Consider the following 19,721-nt stretch of genomic DNA (forward strand, 5'->3'; position numbering starts at 1 on the left):
TCAGTTAATAACAGCAGCAGCGGGATGTGGCCTTTAAGTGGGTATTAACTGCCAACTTAAGGGACTCAATTGGCAGTGGGGCAGGAAGGCTGTCCACAGGCTTTCAAGCAACGGACGTAATTGAGTTGGAGTTCCTCACCTGCCACTGTACCGCCTGATTAAATGCCCCCCCACCATCAAACTCACTATGGGGGAGGGCACAAGATTCCACTGGCAGTCTCCTGAGGCTCTGGTTCTCCAGCTAGCTCCACCTTCAGCGTTACATCCTATGTTGAGGATATGGCCTCCGGCTCCTTACTGCCCCTCTTCCTTCTCTCGAGCCCTCCTAATACCCAGGGTTCTTCCCTTCCTGTGGAGCGTGTTGCCCCTCATCGCCACTGGGCCCAAAGGCTGTGCCCCCATTGCCAGAGGCAGCCTTCTTTTTGGACAGGTAGCCATCCTACTTTGATTGGATGCCTTGCCCCCTGTTCTTCTGCCCCTGTGATGCCAGGAGGTGGTGACCCCAGTCAATGCCCAAGAGCTGAGTGCCCACTCTCCTGCCACCTGTGCAGTGCCAAGTGCCCCTTTGCCCTGCTGACCCTCTTATGTGGCTGGTGTGATGCCCTGCAGTATCATTCTGTACCTACCTCCTATCAGCTGCTCAGAAGCTGACAGATTCTGAAACCCGGGCACCCCTTTAAATATTCCACCACCGCACCCCCCACCTCAACAAACTCTTAAGCTTTCTAACAATTTCAGTAGGCCTCAGTGGGGAGGAGAGCGGCATTTCTGTCCCACCCTGGTGATTATGGCTGACGCAGTGTCTTGAAACTGACGGACTGCCTGGTGCCAGTATTTTCGGGGTCCCCACTTCCAATCCCACCTTTGTGAGAGGACCCAGAAATTCAGCCCCATATCCCATACAGAGAAGTAACCCCTATTTTTCTAGCTGCTGTGTTGAGTTCCCCAATGGGACTCATTTATATCTGCTTTCAACTGTGGGTCTTTCCTATCTCTTCGGTATTAGCATGTCACCTTTTTAAGCTTCCAGTTAAGAAAAATAGGAGTTTTACTGATAGCCAAAAGTAATGATTTTTAAATCTATTAGAATCCCTTATCTCTTTGAATAATCCAGGCATTGCATATATTTATCATAATAAATGCTATTAATCTGCATCAAAAAAAAATCATTAATTTCCAGCTTAAAGTTATTGGTCTTGAATTTCCATCATAACTTATCTTTCAGCCATTTGTGTTATTCCTCAGGAGTTCCTGCTGATCTCTCACCCACGTTACATGCAGAGATCAGGAGAAACCCCTATGGAAATTCAGGACCATTATGCTGAAATTTCAAACTGTTTGGTGATGCCTGCACTGTATCTTTTTCTGGAACCAGCTGCTTCTACCTGTTTTGATGCAATGGCTGCTCATTCCCACGGACTCTTCATGAGCCATTCTGTGTGAGTGGTGCCAAGGTTTCCTTTGTGATGAGATTATTAATATAGCTATCTTTTTCCATGGCCCTAAATGGGCACGAGGGTAAAATAACATGTAAGTTACAGTTTATGATAATGCACTTAAAAACTTGGGGTCTGTTGTGCTTCTGGTGTTTGGGATTAAGTAGGGAAAATCACTTCGAAATGGACAGGATGTCTGATGGAGGGAGTAGAGTGGAGAAGTGGGAACTAAACTTGCTACTTTTTGTTTTGCTTGCATGCCAATACACTGATAAGTTTGCTGAGTCAAATATACATTTTTGATAGTGTCACTTATGCCCCATTGGGTGTGTCACAGCAGTTTGCTATTAAGTGCATTGTAGTTAATAATGCTGATGATAAATGCCAGCATTGCAGCAGCAATAACATAACAGATAACATTATCCTGGACATAAATACCCATGAGATAAGGGCATTGAGTTTCCATAAAGATCAACTGAAATTTTTCTTGTTCAGGTGCTTGTTGTTTGCTTTGTCTTCCCAACTAGTGAACTGAAGCAGACATAAAGGCATTAAGCGGCTAAGCCACATTCCTCCCAGCTAAATATGGCTTAAATTGGAGGAAATTAACAGGTGCTGTTAACTGTGGCATCACGCTAAAATACATCAGTTTCATCATGTACACCCATCTCTACCTCACCACCGCCTCTCTCAACCCCTCCACCATCTCTAAATTATCAGCTGTTGTCTTCAGTTCCCGCAACCCCCCACCCCCCTACCCCCCATCCCCACGTCAGCACCTCCCCAGTTCCCTTCACTCCTGCAACAAATTGCTCCCTAGCCACTGAATCCATCTGTCCCCCAGAAACTGTTTGAGGCCAAATCAGCCTATTTGCAACTTCAGGCCATGTTTGACTGCGAGATGAACTTCCGACCACATACTTGCACCATCACTGAGACTGTCCATTTCAACCTTTGTAATCTTGCCCAACTTTGCCCTTGTCTCGGTTCATCTGCTCCTCAACCCTCATCCATGTCCTTATCACCTCTAGACATGACAATTCCAACACACTCTTGACCAGCCTCCCACATTTTGCCCTCTGTAAAGCTGATGTCATCCAAATTCTGCTGCACATGTTCCAGCCCATACAAAGTCCCATTCACTTGTCTTCCCATGCATGCTGACCCACACTGGCTCCTGATGGAGAAACATCTCCATTTTAAAATTCACAAACTCATTTTCAAATCCCTGCACAGCCTTGCCCTTCCTTATCTCTGTAATCTCCTCCCTCTGAGATGTCTGCAGTCATCTAATTCTGGCCTCTCGAGCATTCTGAATTTTAATTGATGGCTGTACCTTCAGTTGCCCAGGCCCTAATATCTGAAACACCCTCCCTTCACCTGTCTACCTTGCTTTCCTCCTATAAGATGTTCCTTAAGACCATCTTTGGCCAAGCTTTTTGTCATCTGCCCTGATACCTCCTTATGTGGCTCAGTGTCATATTTTCTTTTATAACACTCATGTGAAGTGCCTTGGGACATTTTATTACATTAAGGGTACTATGTAAATCTTAGTTGTTATTGTGATATAGAGCACTGACATTGCTATCTGTATATATTGTTAACTCTCGACGGCTTTTCCTTGCAATGCATCTTAATCTCTTGAAACAATTTTTCCAACCTCTTGCCCTCCTGTGATGCAGCTTCCTCCACCAAGAGGCCTGGCTGGAATTTGTTCCTGGCTCTATGTCCATTCTGGTGTTTAGCCAGCTATAAGTAGGTATTGGGAGTGGATTCAAATGACTGGCCTCTGTTTCTCTCCCCATTCTTCTGGAGAAAGCAAACCCCCTCTCTATTTTCTGGCTGCCATGTCTCTAACTCCAGTTCCTTATTGTATTCTCTTCACCTTTTTGTTTCACTCCACTGTTCCCTGTAGAAATCTGACTTGTGCCCTATGTTTTGGGCCAAAGCACAAGAATATGAGTTCCAAGGATACAGCCTTGTTTAAATCCCAGGAGATATATTTTCCCATTCAGCACTTGCCACACCTGCTTATAAATCTGGCAGAGATAAAGTGTACATAATGGTGTGTATTTTGGATGGAAGATATTAGCACACCTGACTGACATAGTATATCTCATTGGGTAGCATTTTTCAGTCCTTTTACATATTTATTTCACACAATAACTCATTTATTTAAAAAAGTAATTGTGGTGGTGTTCTTTAAAATTGTGTTTTAGTTTCTTTTTAAATAAAGTCCATTTGATGCGAATAACTTAAAAACACTTTTCATGTGGATTAATTTGGGGTAGAAGGTTAGTAATCATTTAAAATTGCTTGTGAAGACAAAATTACTGCATGTTAAAATAAATGCCTATCATTGATAGGACAGTGTGGCTTGTTTCCATTTTAGGTGCTAATGTACATATTCCTGGATTTGACATAAACATGTTGTTACCGAATCAGCTGTACCGCTTTTTCCGCTATAATGGATCTTTCACAACGCCACCCTGCTTTCAGTCTGTTACCTGGACTGTATTCAATGAGACCGTCCAAATTTCCCAAGCACAGGTAAGTCTACAACTAATAGGCAATTGGGAGGTAGGTTTTTTTAGCAGTGAAATAGTGCAAAAATTGAGTGTTGTTAGTCAGTGCCTTCTATCTTCAGGTAGTAATGAATGGGAAAGTGTGTGCAAGACACGCATTTAGCAGTCGAGTGGTCTGCCTCAAACTCTTGCCTTGTGCTAGGAAAACAATGGTATGGTTACACATTGAGAGAGTAATAATGGAACAGACTGAGAGGCCATATAGCTTACTCCTGTTCCAATTGTTTCAATAGCATCCACATCCTTGTTCTTTATTATCAATATATGCTGTACTGTATTATTTTAAATATAACTTAGCAACAACAATAATTAATTTTAGTTTAATAATACTTACTATAAAAAATTGTCACAATGTAGATCAAATTGATCAACTGCAATTACAGAGTAAATTTAGCAGACTTCAGGGGCTGGATTAAACATTCCCCCAGTATCTGGTTTTAAGGCAGGGCAGGACACGTTAAATCCAGAAAGCAGCCTGCCTACCACTTCCCTTCCCCCTCCCCTGCCCCCATCATAATTATAGCAGCATTGGGGTTGGCGTCAGGTAGCCCACCCACCAATGGGCCAATTGAGGCCTTAAGTGGGCAGCATTTAACTCTCAGTGGGAGAAGCCCGTGCAAAGTGGCCAGTCTGCATAGCATGGGCTGGTGTTGGGCAGGACGCCCTACTTGATTGGCCTCCTAATGGGCCCATCGGAGGGACCCTCGAAGTTGCGCTCCCCCTATAGTCCATTAGCCCCACCACCTTTGCCAACCCCCCTCACCCACCTTCAAGCACTTAGAAAGTTCCAATTCATCTCAGCTCATCTGCTCATCTCCTGAGTGCAATACCGGCAGTGGCCACTGCTCCCAGTGGTACTACCGGTACATTGAGAGGTGCCAGCTTCTGATTGGCAGGCAGCTCTCAACTGGCTTTTAAATGACTGCCACTCTTCCCCTAGGCAGGCTCCCCATCGACCTTTTAACCGGGAGGGGTAATGTCCATGGCATCCCATATAATTCAGCCCCAGGGTTTCTTTTTACATTTCATGGCAGCCAACTCCATGAGAGTGCCCATATAATTTCAGTTTGTGCTAAACTGTCGGCAATTTTATGCTGTGGACCAATCATCAGGAGGGAGTGGATTTTATGGGGGACCGGATTATCCACACCCCTGACCTAAAAGTCGGCCGGCACCTCACCGAACAGAAATCCAACTGTCCCACAGTGAGATTACACTGGAAACAGCCTTAATTGGGTCACAGTGGGATTTCCACCCCCCATCATTCATCTAGAGAACTGCTAGGCAATCTGATTTGCCAGCAGCTCTGTAGTGCCAGCAGACTACAAGCAGTCCCAAAGAAGAGTAGAAAATGTTTCCAGGTAATTAGGTATGTTCAGAAATTTTGGGCGGGCCTGGCTTGGAGACCCCAGGGAGGGGGTTGTGGGGGATGGGGGTACAGAGGCTGGGGGAGGATGGTGGTGGTACAATCGGGGCAATGCCCCCAGTGGGCACTGAGAGTCGCTTAAAGGAGTTAAAGCAGTGGACACGGTGCTTAAAGGAGAAGCCATTCCGCTGCTCTGTGTGTGAGGTCCATCAATAATCATAGAATCATAGAATGGTCACATAACAGAAGGAGGCTGTTATGTCTGTGTCAGCTCAATGCAAGAGCAATTCACCTAGTGCCACTCCCCTGCCTTTTCCCTGTAACCCTGCAAAATCTTCCTCTTCAGATAATGATCTAGTTCTCTTTTGAAAGCCACAATTGAACCTGCTTCCAGCACACCCTCAGGCAGTGCATTCCAGATCCTAACCACGAACTGCATTAAAAGTTTTTCCTCATGTCGCCATTGTTTCTTCTGCCACTTAGCTTAAATCTGTGCCCTCTAGTTCTCGATGCTTCCACCAATGGGAACAGTTTCTCCCCACCTACTGTGTCCAAGACACATCTATTAAATCTCCCCTCAGCCTTCACTTTTCCAAAGAAAGCAGTCCCAGTTTCTCCAATCTGTCTACATAATTGAAGTTCCTCATGCCTGGAATTATTCTCATGAATCTTTTCTGCACCCTCTCTAATGCCTTCTCATCCTTCCTAAAGTGCGGTGCCCAGAACTGGATGCAATACTCCAGCTGAGGCTGGACCAGTGTCTTTGAGGAAGCATACCTGCTCCTTGTATCCAACTGCTCTACATGAACATCAGTAGTGCAGTCTCAATCAATGAGTGGGAATCAGATAGCTTTCCTATTAAGTCTGGAGTTAGGCAGGGCTCCCCTCTCTCCCCTGTCCTGTTTGTGTGTTGCATAGAACCTTTTGCTGAGTCCATCAGGAAGGATCTGGGCATAAGAGGAGTGATGATCCCAGGCAGTGGAGGCACTCAGGTCAAAGCATCTCTGCACATGGACGATGTCGCCGTCTTCTGCTCGGATCCGCTGTTGGTGCGCAGACTGATCCACATCTGCAACCAGTTCGAACTGGCCTCGGGAGCCAAGGTAAATCATGGCAAGAGCGAGGCCATGTTCTTTGGGAACTGGGCTGACTGATCCTTTGTCCCCTTCACCATCAGGGCTGATGGCCTGAAAGTGCTGGTGATATGGTTCAGAAGGACTGGGGCATGCGTTAGAAATTGGAAGAAGCGAGTGTTTATGGTGCAAAGAAAACTGGGCATGTGGGAGCAACACTCCCTCTCCATTGTGGGTAAGAACCTGGTCATCAGGTGTGAGGCACTCTCGCTGTTCCACACTCCTGCGCGATGGTGATCGCCCGAGCCATCTTTCGCTTCATCTGGAGGTCGAAACTGGATCGTGTCTGCAGGGACGTGATGTACAAGCCTCTAAGTAAGGGGGAAAAAACGTGCCCAACATCACCCTCACCCTGATGTGTGCGTCGACCCTCGGTACGCAAACACCAAGTGTGACTACATGCTGAGGTTCTACCTGTCCCCGGTGTTACGAAGGATGGGTCTGGCCACGCTGCCGTGGAACGCTCCAAGTAGTTGGACCATGCCGTACCACCTGTCCCTCGTGGAAAAATTTATGCAGGGAAACACCTTTGACCACAAGTCATCAGGCAGCGGTCGGCACGTAATGTCTTAGAGGCCCTGCGGGAAAAGGTGGATCCTGTCGAATGGTTCCTCGAGCAGACTGTCAAAGTCATTTGGCAGAATATCTTATCGCCAGAACTTTCCAACAAGCACCAAGATGTAGCTTGACTGGTGGTGAGAAAGGCCACCCCCGTCAGATACTTGCAACACGTCAGGAGTCTCACCCCCTCTGCACGTTGCCCTCAAGGTGGCTGTGGTAGGGATGAGACTGTTGTTCACCTCCTTGTGGAATGTGACTTTGCAAAGGAGGTCTGGAGAGAATGCAGTGGATTCTGTTGAAGTTCATCCCGAGCAGTGCTGTGACGCAGGACTCTGTGCTCTATTGGCTGTTCCCAGGGACTCACACTGAGACAAACATCAACTGCAACTGGAGGATCATCAACTCGGTAAAAGGTGCCCTTTGGTCTGCCCAAAACTTGTTGGTCTTCCAGTGCAAAGAATTGTCCCCGACAGAGTGTTGCAGACTGGCACATTCCAAGGTCCAGGACTACGTGCTGAGAGACACACTAAAGCTTGGGGCAGCTGCCGCAAAGGTGCAATGGGGAAAGATCGCTGTCTAAGACTTTTCTGCCATAGTGCACCGAGGGGCTGGGAAAGGTATAGACCCCTCGGGCTGTATGTCTCACAATGAATGTATGCATTGAATACTGATTGTATTATAATTGTATTGAAGCACCTCAGAGTGCAACATGATGTACATTGATAACTCCAAAACTAATGCACTGCCTGACTGTCTGTAATGACCATATTGAAATGATTGTAATACCTCATGATCCATGTGTAAAAGTTGAATCTGATTGCACTTTTTGTGATGGCGATTTAGAAATGTTTTGTAATGTTCTTTCAGATATTTTATGAATAAAGTATATTTTTCAAAAAAAAAAAGCACTGCTGGAGAGGCACTTACCTTTTCCTCTTTTTCACCTACAATGAGCTGCCAAGTTTCCCAAGGGCTGGAAAACTATGTCAGCCAGGATTACGCCTATAAAGCAGGTTAAATATGAATCTGTCCACCCTCTGTTACGCCTAGTGTTAAACCCAGAAGTGGTTGTACTCAGGCTGAGGTTGAGTTTGAGATTTTTACCTCTCACCTGACCCCAACCTAGCTGTTATGGAAGTTAAGATTGCCCCCCATGATCTGATAGTCACATACTCAGCTTTACAAATCTGGCTTCTTTCAGCCAATTATGTTGGATTGTTTAGCATGACGCTTTAAGGAAGAATCCATTATAGTGATCATTATAATAATTTGTTTGTTCTATACATAGATTCCAACTAAATTTTCTGTCAATTTATCTGAGAATGGTTACTTAAGGTCTATCCTGTCCTTTCTTCAGCTGGACAAATTGGAGACCAGTTTAAAGACTGGCCATGGCATGTTGGATTCGAATTTTAGACATGCTCAGCCACTCAACAGAAGAACTGTGTTTGCTTCATTTTCATCATTGACATCATCCCGGAGAATAGGTAAATAAGGAACTAACTAATGATTACACCTTTTCACTCTTCACCCTTTCTGTTTGCTTTTCAGCGCTGATCATTTCCAGATCAGGTAAGAGTCACTCACTGGATTCTGGGAGGAAGAATTATCTGAAAATATTAGATATGGAAATGAGTCAATTGTGATAAAGAATCAGAAATGATTCCCTCCCAGCTGCCAATATGCATTCATCTCTGACTCACTGAGGAGAGATTTTCTAAATGTGCTCGTTTTGATGTTAGCACAACTTTCAAGAGTTTGAGGAAATAAAGAGCACTTCTGTTACAAATGTTACAATGCATCACAGATTGAGAAAGACAGGGAATAATGGGCAATATTTGTTATGCTTTTATTCAAATACAACTAAAAAATCCACCTCATAATTACACTTTACATTGTCCCTCAGGTCGACATTCAGTCCTCCCGAGCCCAGTTCAAAGTGCCTTTTAGCTCCCATGGCTTTGCTTCCATTCTTTTCCTATCCCTGTGTGGTAACTTATAACAGAAGAACTGTCTTTCACAGTGAGGGTTTTCCCTGGTGTTCCTCGCTCTTGCTAAAGCTAGGCAAATCTTTCAGGCTTGATTTAAATCCTCATGAATTTGGTCTTTTCATTCTGGGCATGGGATTTCTCCCATATTCTTGCATGGTGAACCATAGAGACTTTTTGCCTCTAGCTTTCTCTCTCCCCCTGGATCCTGGCAGACTGACTTGTCTGGGATATTTAGTGATAGTTTAGGAAAGCCTGTAACCCAATCCTTCAATGGTTTCCTAATGACTCTCCCCACTCACAGCTCATTTCCGTGACAACGTGAATCACATGGACTTTGTATCCAGGTAAAAATGCTGATTACTTATTCTTTTGACCCAACTCTCTTCTATATTGGAAGTAAATGGACAGTTTAAAGTATAAACATTTACAACCTGACATTCTCAACACCTTGCTGGGTCTTTGGAGACTAGCAGTCTAACCATCGTGAACACAGATGCTGCTGCTATTATCTCCAAGGGTCACATTTCACATTCTTTCCAGCAAAACAACCCAGGCCTCCCTTTAATCTTCAACAGTCAAGTCACCCAGGACTGTTGTCAGGCAGACTTCAGAACAGGTCACATGACCCCCTTCATTTTATGCTAAATTTAAGACAGAACAGAATATTGCGGTCCACCGCTGGCTGGTTTGTTGGTGGGTGGCCCATAAAATTCCCCAGGTGACCTTCTCACCACCTACCCATTCCTGACCTGTACACAATTTTATGTGGGGGGTTAACAAGGCTGAGTACAGCATCCCCGCCCTCCGTAGCCCCAGTTAAAGCCATTAAATGGCCATTAATATGCCACTTATGGGCTGCTTCCCACAGGGCCTCAATTTTGATGCTGCTAGGAAGAGTTCAGGAGCAGGGAGATTCCCTGCTGATCACCCTGTTAGGGATTCAAGCATGAAGAGGAGGGGGGGCCCCCTCCCTCAACATCGGCCCATCTCCAGGTTCTGCCACCTGTGGGTGCCCCAACCTCCCCTGGCCCCTCCATTGGGACCCTCTATCCCCGCCGCCCAAGGGCCTCACCTCCCCTTCCCATCGTAAGAGCTTGGCACTTACTGATTCCGAACTCTGGGACTTAGTCTGTAGTTCCACTCCTAGCCACTGCTGCTACTGGTGCTGCTGAGACTACAGAGCTGCCAGCCAATCAGATTAGCTGGCAGGGCTCCCAACCAGGTGAAGGAGGAAGTCTTGTCTCCAGCCAATTAATTCTCCTCAGAGCGTCAATGGCCGTGGGGCCGCTTTGATCGACAAGGATGCTTCCCCATCAACTCTTCAAAAGGCGGGGCGGAAAAGCCTGCCATCCGAATAATCCTGTCCACATTCCCAAAACATAACAATCCTACAGATCTCATATTTATAACAGAATACATAAAAATGAATTTGTTTACTTGGGTATTGTGGGAGAGGATGAGTTATAAACTGTAAATGTGTTAAATGGTTATTATCTTTATCAATCTTTTCCTCAGGATTTTAGATCTTTTATCAGTAAACCGCAAAATTAATGGTCATCATTTTAGTCACTCTGTCAAAAACAAAATATTATTTGTACCTTTATAAAACTCACAGGGCTAATTTGTGTGTACATTATGAATGGGTGAACTAGTGTCCTACGTAACATGTAGTTGTATTTGTCTTTGTTGGTCCAGCTAATTACAAAATGTATCTTTTATTTTTATGTCTGCCTTTTTTGTTTCTGTTCAAAATAATAAGCTGCATGTTTCAGTCTAATGATTACTGAAAAGAAAGGAACCTGTTTTGGACCTTTTAACATTCAGAAGATTGATCTTATTCTTTTGACTGGATTCAAGTTGAACCTTCTGAATGCCCTAACCTTACTCTGACTATAAGTCTTTCTGGAGGAAGAAATGCAGTATGGCAGCTGAAGGCTTGTACACGCATTATTTTATTTGGCTGGGCAAGACCTCAGGATACCTCAGGTTGAGGTTCCCAATTTTGCATGGAAAGCCTGGCGGAATTTTCCTCCCTTATTTCAGAGTTGATGAAGCCGAGGATAGAATCTCAATTTTTGCTGTAGCTGAGATAAGCTCGTTCAGCACAGACCAGGGACTGGACTTTGCTCCTCTAGCCTGTATGATATAAGCCCCTATTCTACTTTGGGCCAGTAGTCCATAGAATGAATTATAGAATGGTTACAGCCAGAAGGAAGCCATTAAAAGGCATTTAAAATCAAACCTTTAGAGCAATGCTGGACAAATGCCTTTAGTCCATGAGGGTCAGTAAGAGTATTTCTACAGTTATAACAGAGAGTTACTTATAGCTACTGGTCATTTATCACCATTTAACATGTTATAATCAATTAGTAATACTTCCAGTTATCAGATGTGACGCATCTTATGGCCCTTAATGCGTACCTTTGTTCAGTCAGTAGCTAAAAATAATAGTCATTGATAATTTAGAGAGTAATAAACGGAAATTTAAATATGCATGATTAATTCAATTTTTCTTTTCATATTAAGTCATTATATCATTTTCACATCCCTTTCTTCGATCATTTAATTACATGTTAGGGTGTGAATGAGAGATTGACCCATGATTCCTACACTTTTACAAACCTGTGACTCAGAATCTATAATAGTTAGAATGCTCATGAGGGACCTGACCTTCACCTTGAATAACTAGGTGTGTTGTTTGATTTATATAATGCAGTAACAGACTGAGGAAGCCGTGCTCTGTATCCCGTCCTTACAGAAAAAAAACAAAACATATAAACATTTCACAATTCTTGGGTTAGGCTCCTAACTTTAAAAACAGAAGGTGGCACTTCATGGATTTACTATCACTGATAACTATTTACTTACACAGCACTTGCCAAGTTTTAGTGGGATTTTTTTCCCGTCTTGCGAAATCCCTTTCTTTTACAGTAAACCTCTGTTTGCTTTGCTTTATATCATATCAGTGCATGCTGCTGCCTGAAGTCATAAAAAAAATTATGACTTACCTTCTTGGCCCTTCATGGTGCCAAGTTTCCCTGGCAAGGCTAGCACCAGTTGTTGACCTGACAATGCAAAGTTTAATTAGAATCAGGGTCTGACTGACACCACACATTAGAAACACAACGAGATTCTTGTGCTTAGGAAGTGGGTCTTGCTGGCTGGCCAAACACACTTGCTAAAATGTCATATGGCGCCAGGCCTACTTGCATGCTATCACCATTTTAATGTTCCTTTCCCGCAAGCAGGGGAAATTAAAATTAGACCGAGCGTTTTTGATATTCCACAACTTTCATATTAAGGGCAACTCCTGTAAATAGACCTATGAACCAGAAAGTGTCCTTATCTGCCTCACTTCAAGGAAAAGACAGTGAGACCCTATGGCTGAACAGATGTCCTCTGTCACTGTGTTCTAGCCTTAGGGATCACACAGGAGGCAGGCTCCCTCACCTCCGCTGGGGAATTGAGTCCCATTGGGAGTGGAGTATTGCTGCAGCAGGCCTTACTAATAAGCAAAAGTAAATTTCATCCCCATTAACATGAACCTACCTAGCTTCTAGCAGTAATATTGAATGTTGAAGCATATCGGGCCAGGAGCAGTGCTGCCTCTAATGTGTCACAATGTACACACAATGTACCCAGTTGCAATTACACAATGCAGAATGTAAATTGTAAATTGTAAAAGGAACATTGTAAATCGCAGAATGGCAAGAGGGAACTCTTTGATCGTAACTCTTTTTAGGATGGGGTCCTTGACCCAGGAGGATGTGTTGAGCAAGTGGAAGATAAATGAGTAGCTGAATCACCTTGAGACGTCTTTTCCGGCTGTTGCATTTGTCACTCGCAAGGTGATATTTTTCCATGCCCTCTTTATTTACTGCCTATATTATTATACCAGGTACAAAATGACTCACCGTTACAGTTTTATGCTATGGCTTATTATGGGCTATTCACCTTGAAAATGCACCACTCACTGAAATGGTTCTTAAAATCTGCTTTCTGTTTTAAAAAGTGATTCTTTTTTAAACTGATAGATCGGTCCTATCCAGTAAAGAACAGATTTTTTGCAATGTGTTTGATTTAATGAAAAGAATTATGAAACTGAAATATAAAGATATATTTAAGCAAAATGTTTTTTAGAACATAAAATGTAATGTGCTCTTTAAAATATTTACAATTAAATTGTATGGCAGTGATTGTCACCATTTTTGAAATTTGCTGCTCGATTTTTACGCTATTAGTTTGACATATTTTGCAATATATTTATAGTGCCTGAAGCAATATGTTTATTGAAAGTATTACAATGGGGATTTGGAATATTACATAAAAGAATTGTAACAAATTTTGTAATGGCATTGTAGTGGTTTTCCCCAGTAAATCAAAATCAAATCATCCTCCAAAAAAGTAAATACAAGATTTTGTCAAGTTTTCAGTCAGCATTATAAAATCTGACAATAAATGTTTTCCTGTGCCAAACATGCAATGATTCTATACTTGGTGATTGCCCATTTCCCATTCTCCACCAGCGTAACATATTCACTCCCAAAATGATTTTTTTAAGTGGAGAGGAAAAACACTCCAGGATACATTTTGACTCACAGTGATTTTCCAATAGAAGATGGCAAGTCAATTTGTTGCCCGGCCGTTATTGTGATGAAACACCAACAAGTTTAACAGCTAGGCCTCATGAACCTGCCACCAGTTGACTCCCTGCGGGAAGAGGGCCAGAAGTGGTTATCGGTCTTTCGAAAATTGAGCAGCCCTTGGAGGCCTGTTGGGATGGATGTAGATGTGATGGGAGGGGTTCTGAAAGGGGGTCAGGAAGGGAAGGAGGAATCCAGGTCAGGAGAGAGCTACACCTCCCTTGTGGCACTCTTGCACCTTCTGGCCCAACAACAAAAACACACATTGTACCTTTTGTGCCCTCTTCTTCTTCCCCGCTGATTCTGACTGGCCTTCACCTGATGGGAAAATTGTGCTGGTTTTCCCACTCAGGTTGGAGTGCACAATGACTTAAAAAAGTCTCACCAATCACATGAAGCCCAAATATTAGGACCTCAACTGGGACTTTCTGCTTTGGTTTTATCCAATGTAAAGTTAGCACCGTGGACTGATCTGCACCTAGCCAATTTCCCTGCCACTGGCCTGAGTGCAGTTCTTGATTTCAGCCTTATTAATATGTTTCAGAAGGGCTCCCAGCAGGATTACTGCCTGCACCAGGGAATCTGCATCAAATAGGGTTACAAAATTGCTATGACAGTCACCAGGTCCCCACAGCAGCAGAGCGGAGCTGGCAGGATTGTCAAAGGGATGTTGGAGCTGGCAGGATTGTCAAAGGGATGTTGGAGCAGGCAGAATTGTCAAAGGGATGTTGGAGCAGGCAGAATTGTCAAAGGGATGTTGGAGCAGGCAGAATTGTCAAAGGGATGTTGGAGCAGGCAGAATTGTCAAAGGGATGTTGGAGCAGGCAGAATTGTCAGCAGGATGCTTTTTCTTTAAACAAAGTTACATTCCACTGGGCACGGCATGGATTGATTCCGCTCTTGGTGAGAGATTTAATCATTAAAGTGGAACCTTCAAAACAAGGTTAAATAAACAGTGACCAGAGGTCATTATAGAGGAGGAGCCCGTCCACAGGCTAGCTTGCAGGAGCAGCTGTGTTCCATTGGCTCCTTCAGCTCTGGGGATGGTGGGAGTGGATTTAAAGGAGGCCTTGCTGGTCCCCGTGCTGCCTCCAGGCACATGTTGGGCTTCAACCTCAGGAAGGAGCCCATCCACCATAGGGAACATTCCAATGACGTGACCAACCTGCCCCAAGGTGGGTCCTTAATACTTGATGCCAATCTGACCCTGCCTTTGGCAAGAACCCACACGCACATTTCAAAATCCCTGCTCTCCTGCCTCCAAAACCGCCTCTGCATGACTGATAAGATTCTGCCCTATGTGCGGAAAATTCAACTCACATTGTCAACCTATTATTACTGACTAATTTTAATATTCTTAGCTATTTTTGGATCGGTGTATTCATGGTCACTATCACTTCAGGCAGGAAATCCCATTCGTGGCAGTGCTAAGCAGAACAGTACTCCCAGTTTATCTGCCACCACTGCCTATCCCAGATCATCAACAAACTGGGGGAAAGGGAATGGAAAACCTTCCCCTGTCCACACAAGAGTGCATTTTGCATGGTCTGTGGAAGGGGAACAGGCAAATGATCTTTCGTGTTTTATGCTTTCTTAGATCCGCATCAATTATGATGGAAAAGTTTACCCTTGTTGGATTTTGTCTTAAAGCAAATACACAGAATCAGGAAAGTCAAAATGCAAATTTTATAACATTGTAGCTGTCAGGAGTTCGTTTCAGTCATTTTAATTAGCTGATCCTAGCCCATAAGAGACCAGTTGAAAGAAAAAGTAACAGTGACCGGGACACCAAATGGAACCTGTGCCTATATAATTTCTGATTAATGACTCTGTGAATGTTTTACAGGTTAAATATTCAGCACATTTAATCAAATTTTACTAGTCAAGTTCAAAATTTGAGAACTCCATCTTGCTCTTTGAATAAATATAGTAACTCTTTTTGCCCACAGTTCCTAAAGAAAATTCTGTTAAATTAGATGAAGACGACAAATCAGGTACGGTAATTTCTAGATTTATGCGTCAGTCTGACACAGAAATAGTTATAATTAAACTGTGCCTCTTTTGGATTTTTCTGGGACATTTTTTTATATGTGAATATAACCTGTAAGAAAAATGCGTTGCAATTTTGTATCATTGTGAACATTCCTTTTACACTGCCAATCATCACTGCTGAAATAATTCATCGTGACAGTGTCTTTAAGTTGCTTACTGACAGGTTGATTTTTGTTCTGCTCTGATCCACATCTCTATTACCTTCAAAATGAACTGAGGTCAAACTTTAAAAATCCCCTTTTTGATTTGCTGAGAAGCTTTTAAAAACAGTTTAAGCCAATTAGAATCCCAATGCCTTTTGTTCATCCAAAAACTTATTAAGAAAACTGGTGTGTGAATGAATTTTAACAGGCAGTATGAATTTATTTAACTGCCCAGGGTTCCAGTTTTGAAGTGGGGTCTGTGAGAATAAAGTTCTAGGTAGGAAAAGGATAAAAACGAATTACAGAGGAAGTGCATTTTAGAATTAAGGGGCAGGATTTTCCACTCGGCGTGTGGGCTCGGGCCGACACGCCCAAGTGTGAAATATCACACGATGACGTCAGGCGAGGGTCCCAACATCATTGCGCAATATTTTGGTTGACAGGCATGCGCAAAGAAGTTGGCAGTGCACCCGCTGACAATTAAGAGGCCTGTTAAGGCCATTAATCAATTAATTAACCTGTATTTTTTGCTGCCCGCCCAACGCTATGGCTGGTGGGCGGATGAATCGGCCAGGTGGCCTTTGGATTTTTGAGGAAACCTCATCCACGGGTGGGATGAGGCTTCCGTAATTAAATTTTAAAGAATAAAAATGTTTGGGCAGAATTTTTCAAATCCACATGTTAAGGTGAGTGAATCCACTGTGTGGATATTTTTTCCAGAATTTTAAAAACCTTCTTCATTGGTTTAAAAATATATCAGCTCCCTGAGGCAGCTCTCTGCCTTCAGGGAGCTTTCATTGCGCTCTCCCCTGCGCCCGCGCTGACATCAGCTCTCGCCCTCCCCTGTCCCCACCCTGGCAACACTGAGCTTCTCAGTGCACCTTTCATGCTTGGCTGGCCGTTAATTGGCCAGCCAGCATGGAAGCGCGGATGGGGGCCAATCGCAGGTAGGGGAGCTGCTTCCTGGGCCTGACTGCCGCCCCCACCCGACGAACCGAAAATCCTACCCAATGAGTTATGAGGCTTCGTGAGGTATGTGTGATTGCAGGCTATGTGCTGTATTTGAAGAATAAAAAGATCATCTCATTGTTTTCATATTTTAAATGTAGTTATTTGCATAAGATGCTAGAATTGTTATAAACAGCTACTTTCTTGATATATTTTTCACCTCTAGTGTGAGTTAAGCATGCTCACATAGACGTAAGTGCTTTAAGGTGAGAAGGGAATGAGGGCAGAGAGTGAGGCCAGCGTGTCCCACACAAATATATTCTGGCAAGAATGCCTCAAAGTTGCAAAACTGTCCCAGTTTCTCTACCCCGACTCTTTACATGTAGTTGTGTCCCTGAGCATATTATGTATTACAGATATGCAGACAAATTAAAAAGAAATGTTATGCCTTTGGTCAAAAAAACAGGTAGAAGGATAAATCCAGCAACTACAGGCCTGGCACTTTTAAGCTTGGTGGTGGAAAAGCTTTTAGAAACGAAAATTCAGGATAAAACTAAACAGTCAATTGAAAAAGTATGGATTAGTTAAGGAAATCCAGCACAGACTTGTTAAAAGCAAATCATGTTTAACCAACTTGATTGATTTTTTTGACGAGGTAACTGAGGGGATTGAAGAGGGTAACGTGCTTGATGTGGAGCACATACACTTCCAAAAGGCATTTGATGAAGTGTCATATGATAGACCTGTCATTACAGTTAAAGCCCATGGAATAAAAGGGCCGCATGAAGTTGGCTAAGTGACAGGAAGTTGGCTAAGTGACAGGAAACAGAGAGCAGTGGTGAATGTTTGTTTCTCAGGCTGGAGGAAGATGGTGTTCCCCAGGATCAGTATTAGGATCACTGCTTTTCTTGATCTATATTAAAGATCTAAACTTGGGTGTGCAGGGCACAATTTAAAAATTTGAAGATGACACAACACTTGGAAGCATTGTGAGGAGGATATTGACAAACTTCAAGAGGACCTAGTCAGGTTGGTGGAATGGGCAGACATGTGACAGATGAAGTGTGAAGTGGTTCATTTTCAGAGAAGAATGATGAGTGACAATATAAAATAAAGGGTGCAATTCTATAAGAGGTGCAGGAACAGAGAGACCTGGAAGTATATGTGCACAAATCATTGAGAGTGGCAGGGCATGTTGAAAAAGTAATTCAAAAGGTATAGGTGTTCCTAGATTTTATAAACAGAAGTATGAAGTACAAAGTAAAGAAGCTGTGTTGAACCTTTATAAAACACTGATTTAGTATCAAATGAAGTATCGTGTCCAATTCTAGGCACTACACTTTAGGAAGGAAGTGAAGGTTTTAGCAAGAGTGAAGAAAAGATCAATGAGAATGATTCCAGGAATAAGGGATTCTAGTTACATGGATAGATTGGAGAAAATGGGGTGTTCTCCTCACGGTTAAGAGGCGATGTAATAGAGGTGTTCAAAATCATCAGGGTTCAGGACAGAATTGATAGAGAAAACTGCTCCTTTTTGGAGAAAGGTCAAGAACCAGAGAACCCTGATATAGGATGATTGGCAGAAGAACCAACAATGCCACGAGGAAAGACTTTTTTATGCAGTGGAAAGTTCAGATCTGGAATGCATTGCCTGAGAGTGTGGTAGAGGCAGATTCAATTGTGGCTTTCAAAAGGGAATTGGATAAATACCTGAAGAGAAAAAAAATTGCAGGACTATGGGGAAAGGGCTGCAAAGTCTGACTAGCTGATTTGCCTTTACAGAGAGCTAGCATGAGCACAAATGGCTGAATGGCCTCATATGCTGCTATAATTCTATGACCCTGTGAAGCAATTTATATTTTTAAATCTCCCTTTTCACGTGCCTTAGAATTATTTCAATAACTATCTTACAAGTAAAACGACATTCTTTTGAAATGTTGATTATTGTTGAGTAGGGAAATAAGACAGTCATTTGTGCACAGCAATTGGCTGAGTAACCAGTTAATCTTTTTATGGAGTTGACTAAGGGAGAAATATTAACCAGGATGCTAGGAGAACTCCCTACTCTTATTTGAATTGTATCTTATACGGACCACCTGAACCACAGAAACAGGAAGTTTGAACCTATGCTGATCTAACTCTACCAGCCAAACTGAAAACAGATTTTAATATTTGGCCATCTAATTTTAAAACTTACCATAATAGGTCTAATAGAGTTGTAATTAACTCTTTCAAAAAACACATTCAGCACGGAGATGGCCGTCCTATGTTTGCTGAAGTATTTCTATGTCTTAGGAGTCAAGTGTTTACCCAGAGATTCTCAGATTCAAGGCCAATGGATTGAGGAAAGAGCAAGGCAAGATCAGTCCTTTTTTTCAATTTATATAGTTTGCTGTGCCATAGCTGAAATGAATGGGGTGTCATATAAGTTAATTGTGGCAGTAAAACTTACCTTGGACTTTGCCCCAAGATCAAACAAGAGGATGAATGTTTTATGATGTTAAAGCTGATCAAGTTTGCTGTAGCCATTTTTCTCTGGCTTCGGTTGAGGCCTATAGAAACAAAGAAGCAGGAGTAGGTTACTTGGCCTTTTGAGCCTGCTCCGCCATTCAATATGACCATGGCTGATCCTCTATCTGAATATCATACTTCCGCTCTCCCCCCATACCCCTTGATGGCTTGATGCCTATACATTAAGTCAAAGTTAATTAACCACAGGGAGCTAGGTTGGTGCATGGTTTGTGGGAGGTGGGGGGTGGGGAGGGGTGGTGTTGTGGGTGACTGATTGACCAAGATCTTCCATACAGATGGAGCTGGGGACAGATCAAGTAGCTATCTGCTGAGTCTCCAGCATTGACTGCCA

General features: G+C 43.2%; 1 protein-coding gene across 2 annotated transcripts in view; it reads left to right on the forward strand.

The window, feature by feature from the left end:
• The window catches only part of ca9 (carbonic anhydrase IX), a 132,568-nt gene that overhangs the window by 86,221 nt on the left and 26,626 nt on the right, over positions 1-19,721 (forward strand). For both annotated transcript variants that reach the window (XM_041195565.1, XM_041195574.1), the window contains exons 7-9: positions 3,829-3,986; positions 8,439-8,568; positions 15,665-15,709. In XM_041195565.1, coding sequence (XP_041051499.1) covers positions 3,829-3,986; positions 8,439-8,568; positions 15,665-15,709 — 333 coding nt within the window. The remainder of the gene's footprint in view (positions 1-3,828; positions 3,987-8,438; positions 8,569-15,664; positions 15,710-19,721) is intronic.

This window comes from Carcharodon carcharias, chromosome 1, assembly GCF_017639515.1.
Source record: "Carcharodon carcharias isolate sCarCar2 chromosome 1, sCarCar2.pri, whole genome shotgun sequence".
Classification (NCBI taxonomy): Eukaryota; Metazoa; Chordata; class Chondrichthyes; order Lamniformes; family Lamnidae; genus Carcharodon; species Carcharodon carcharias.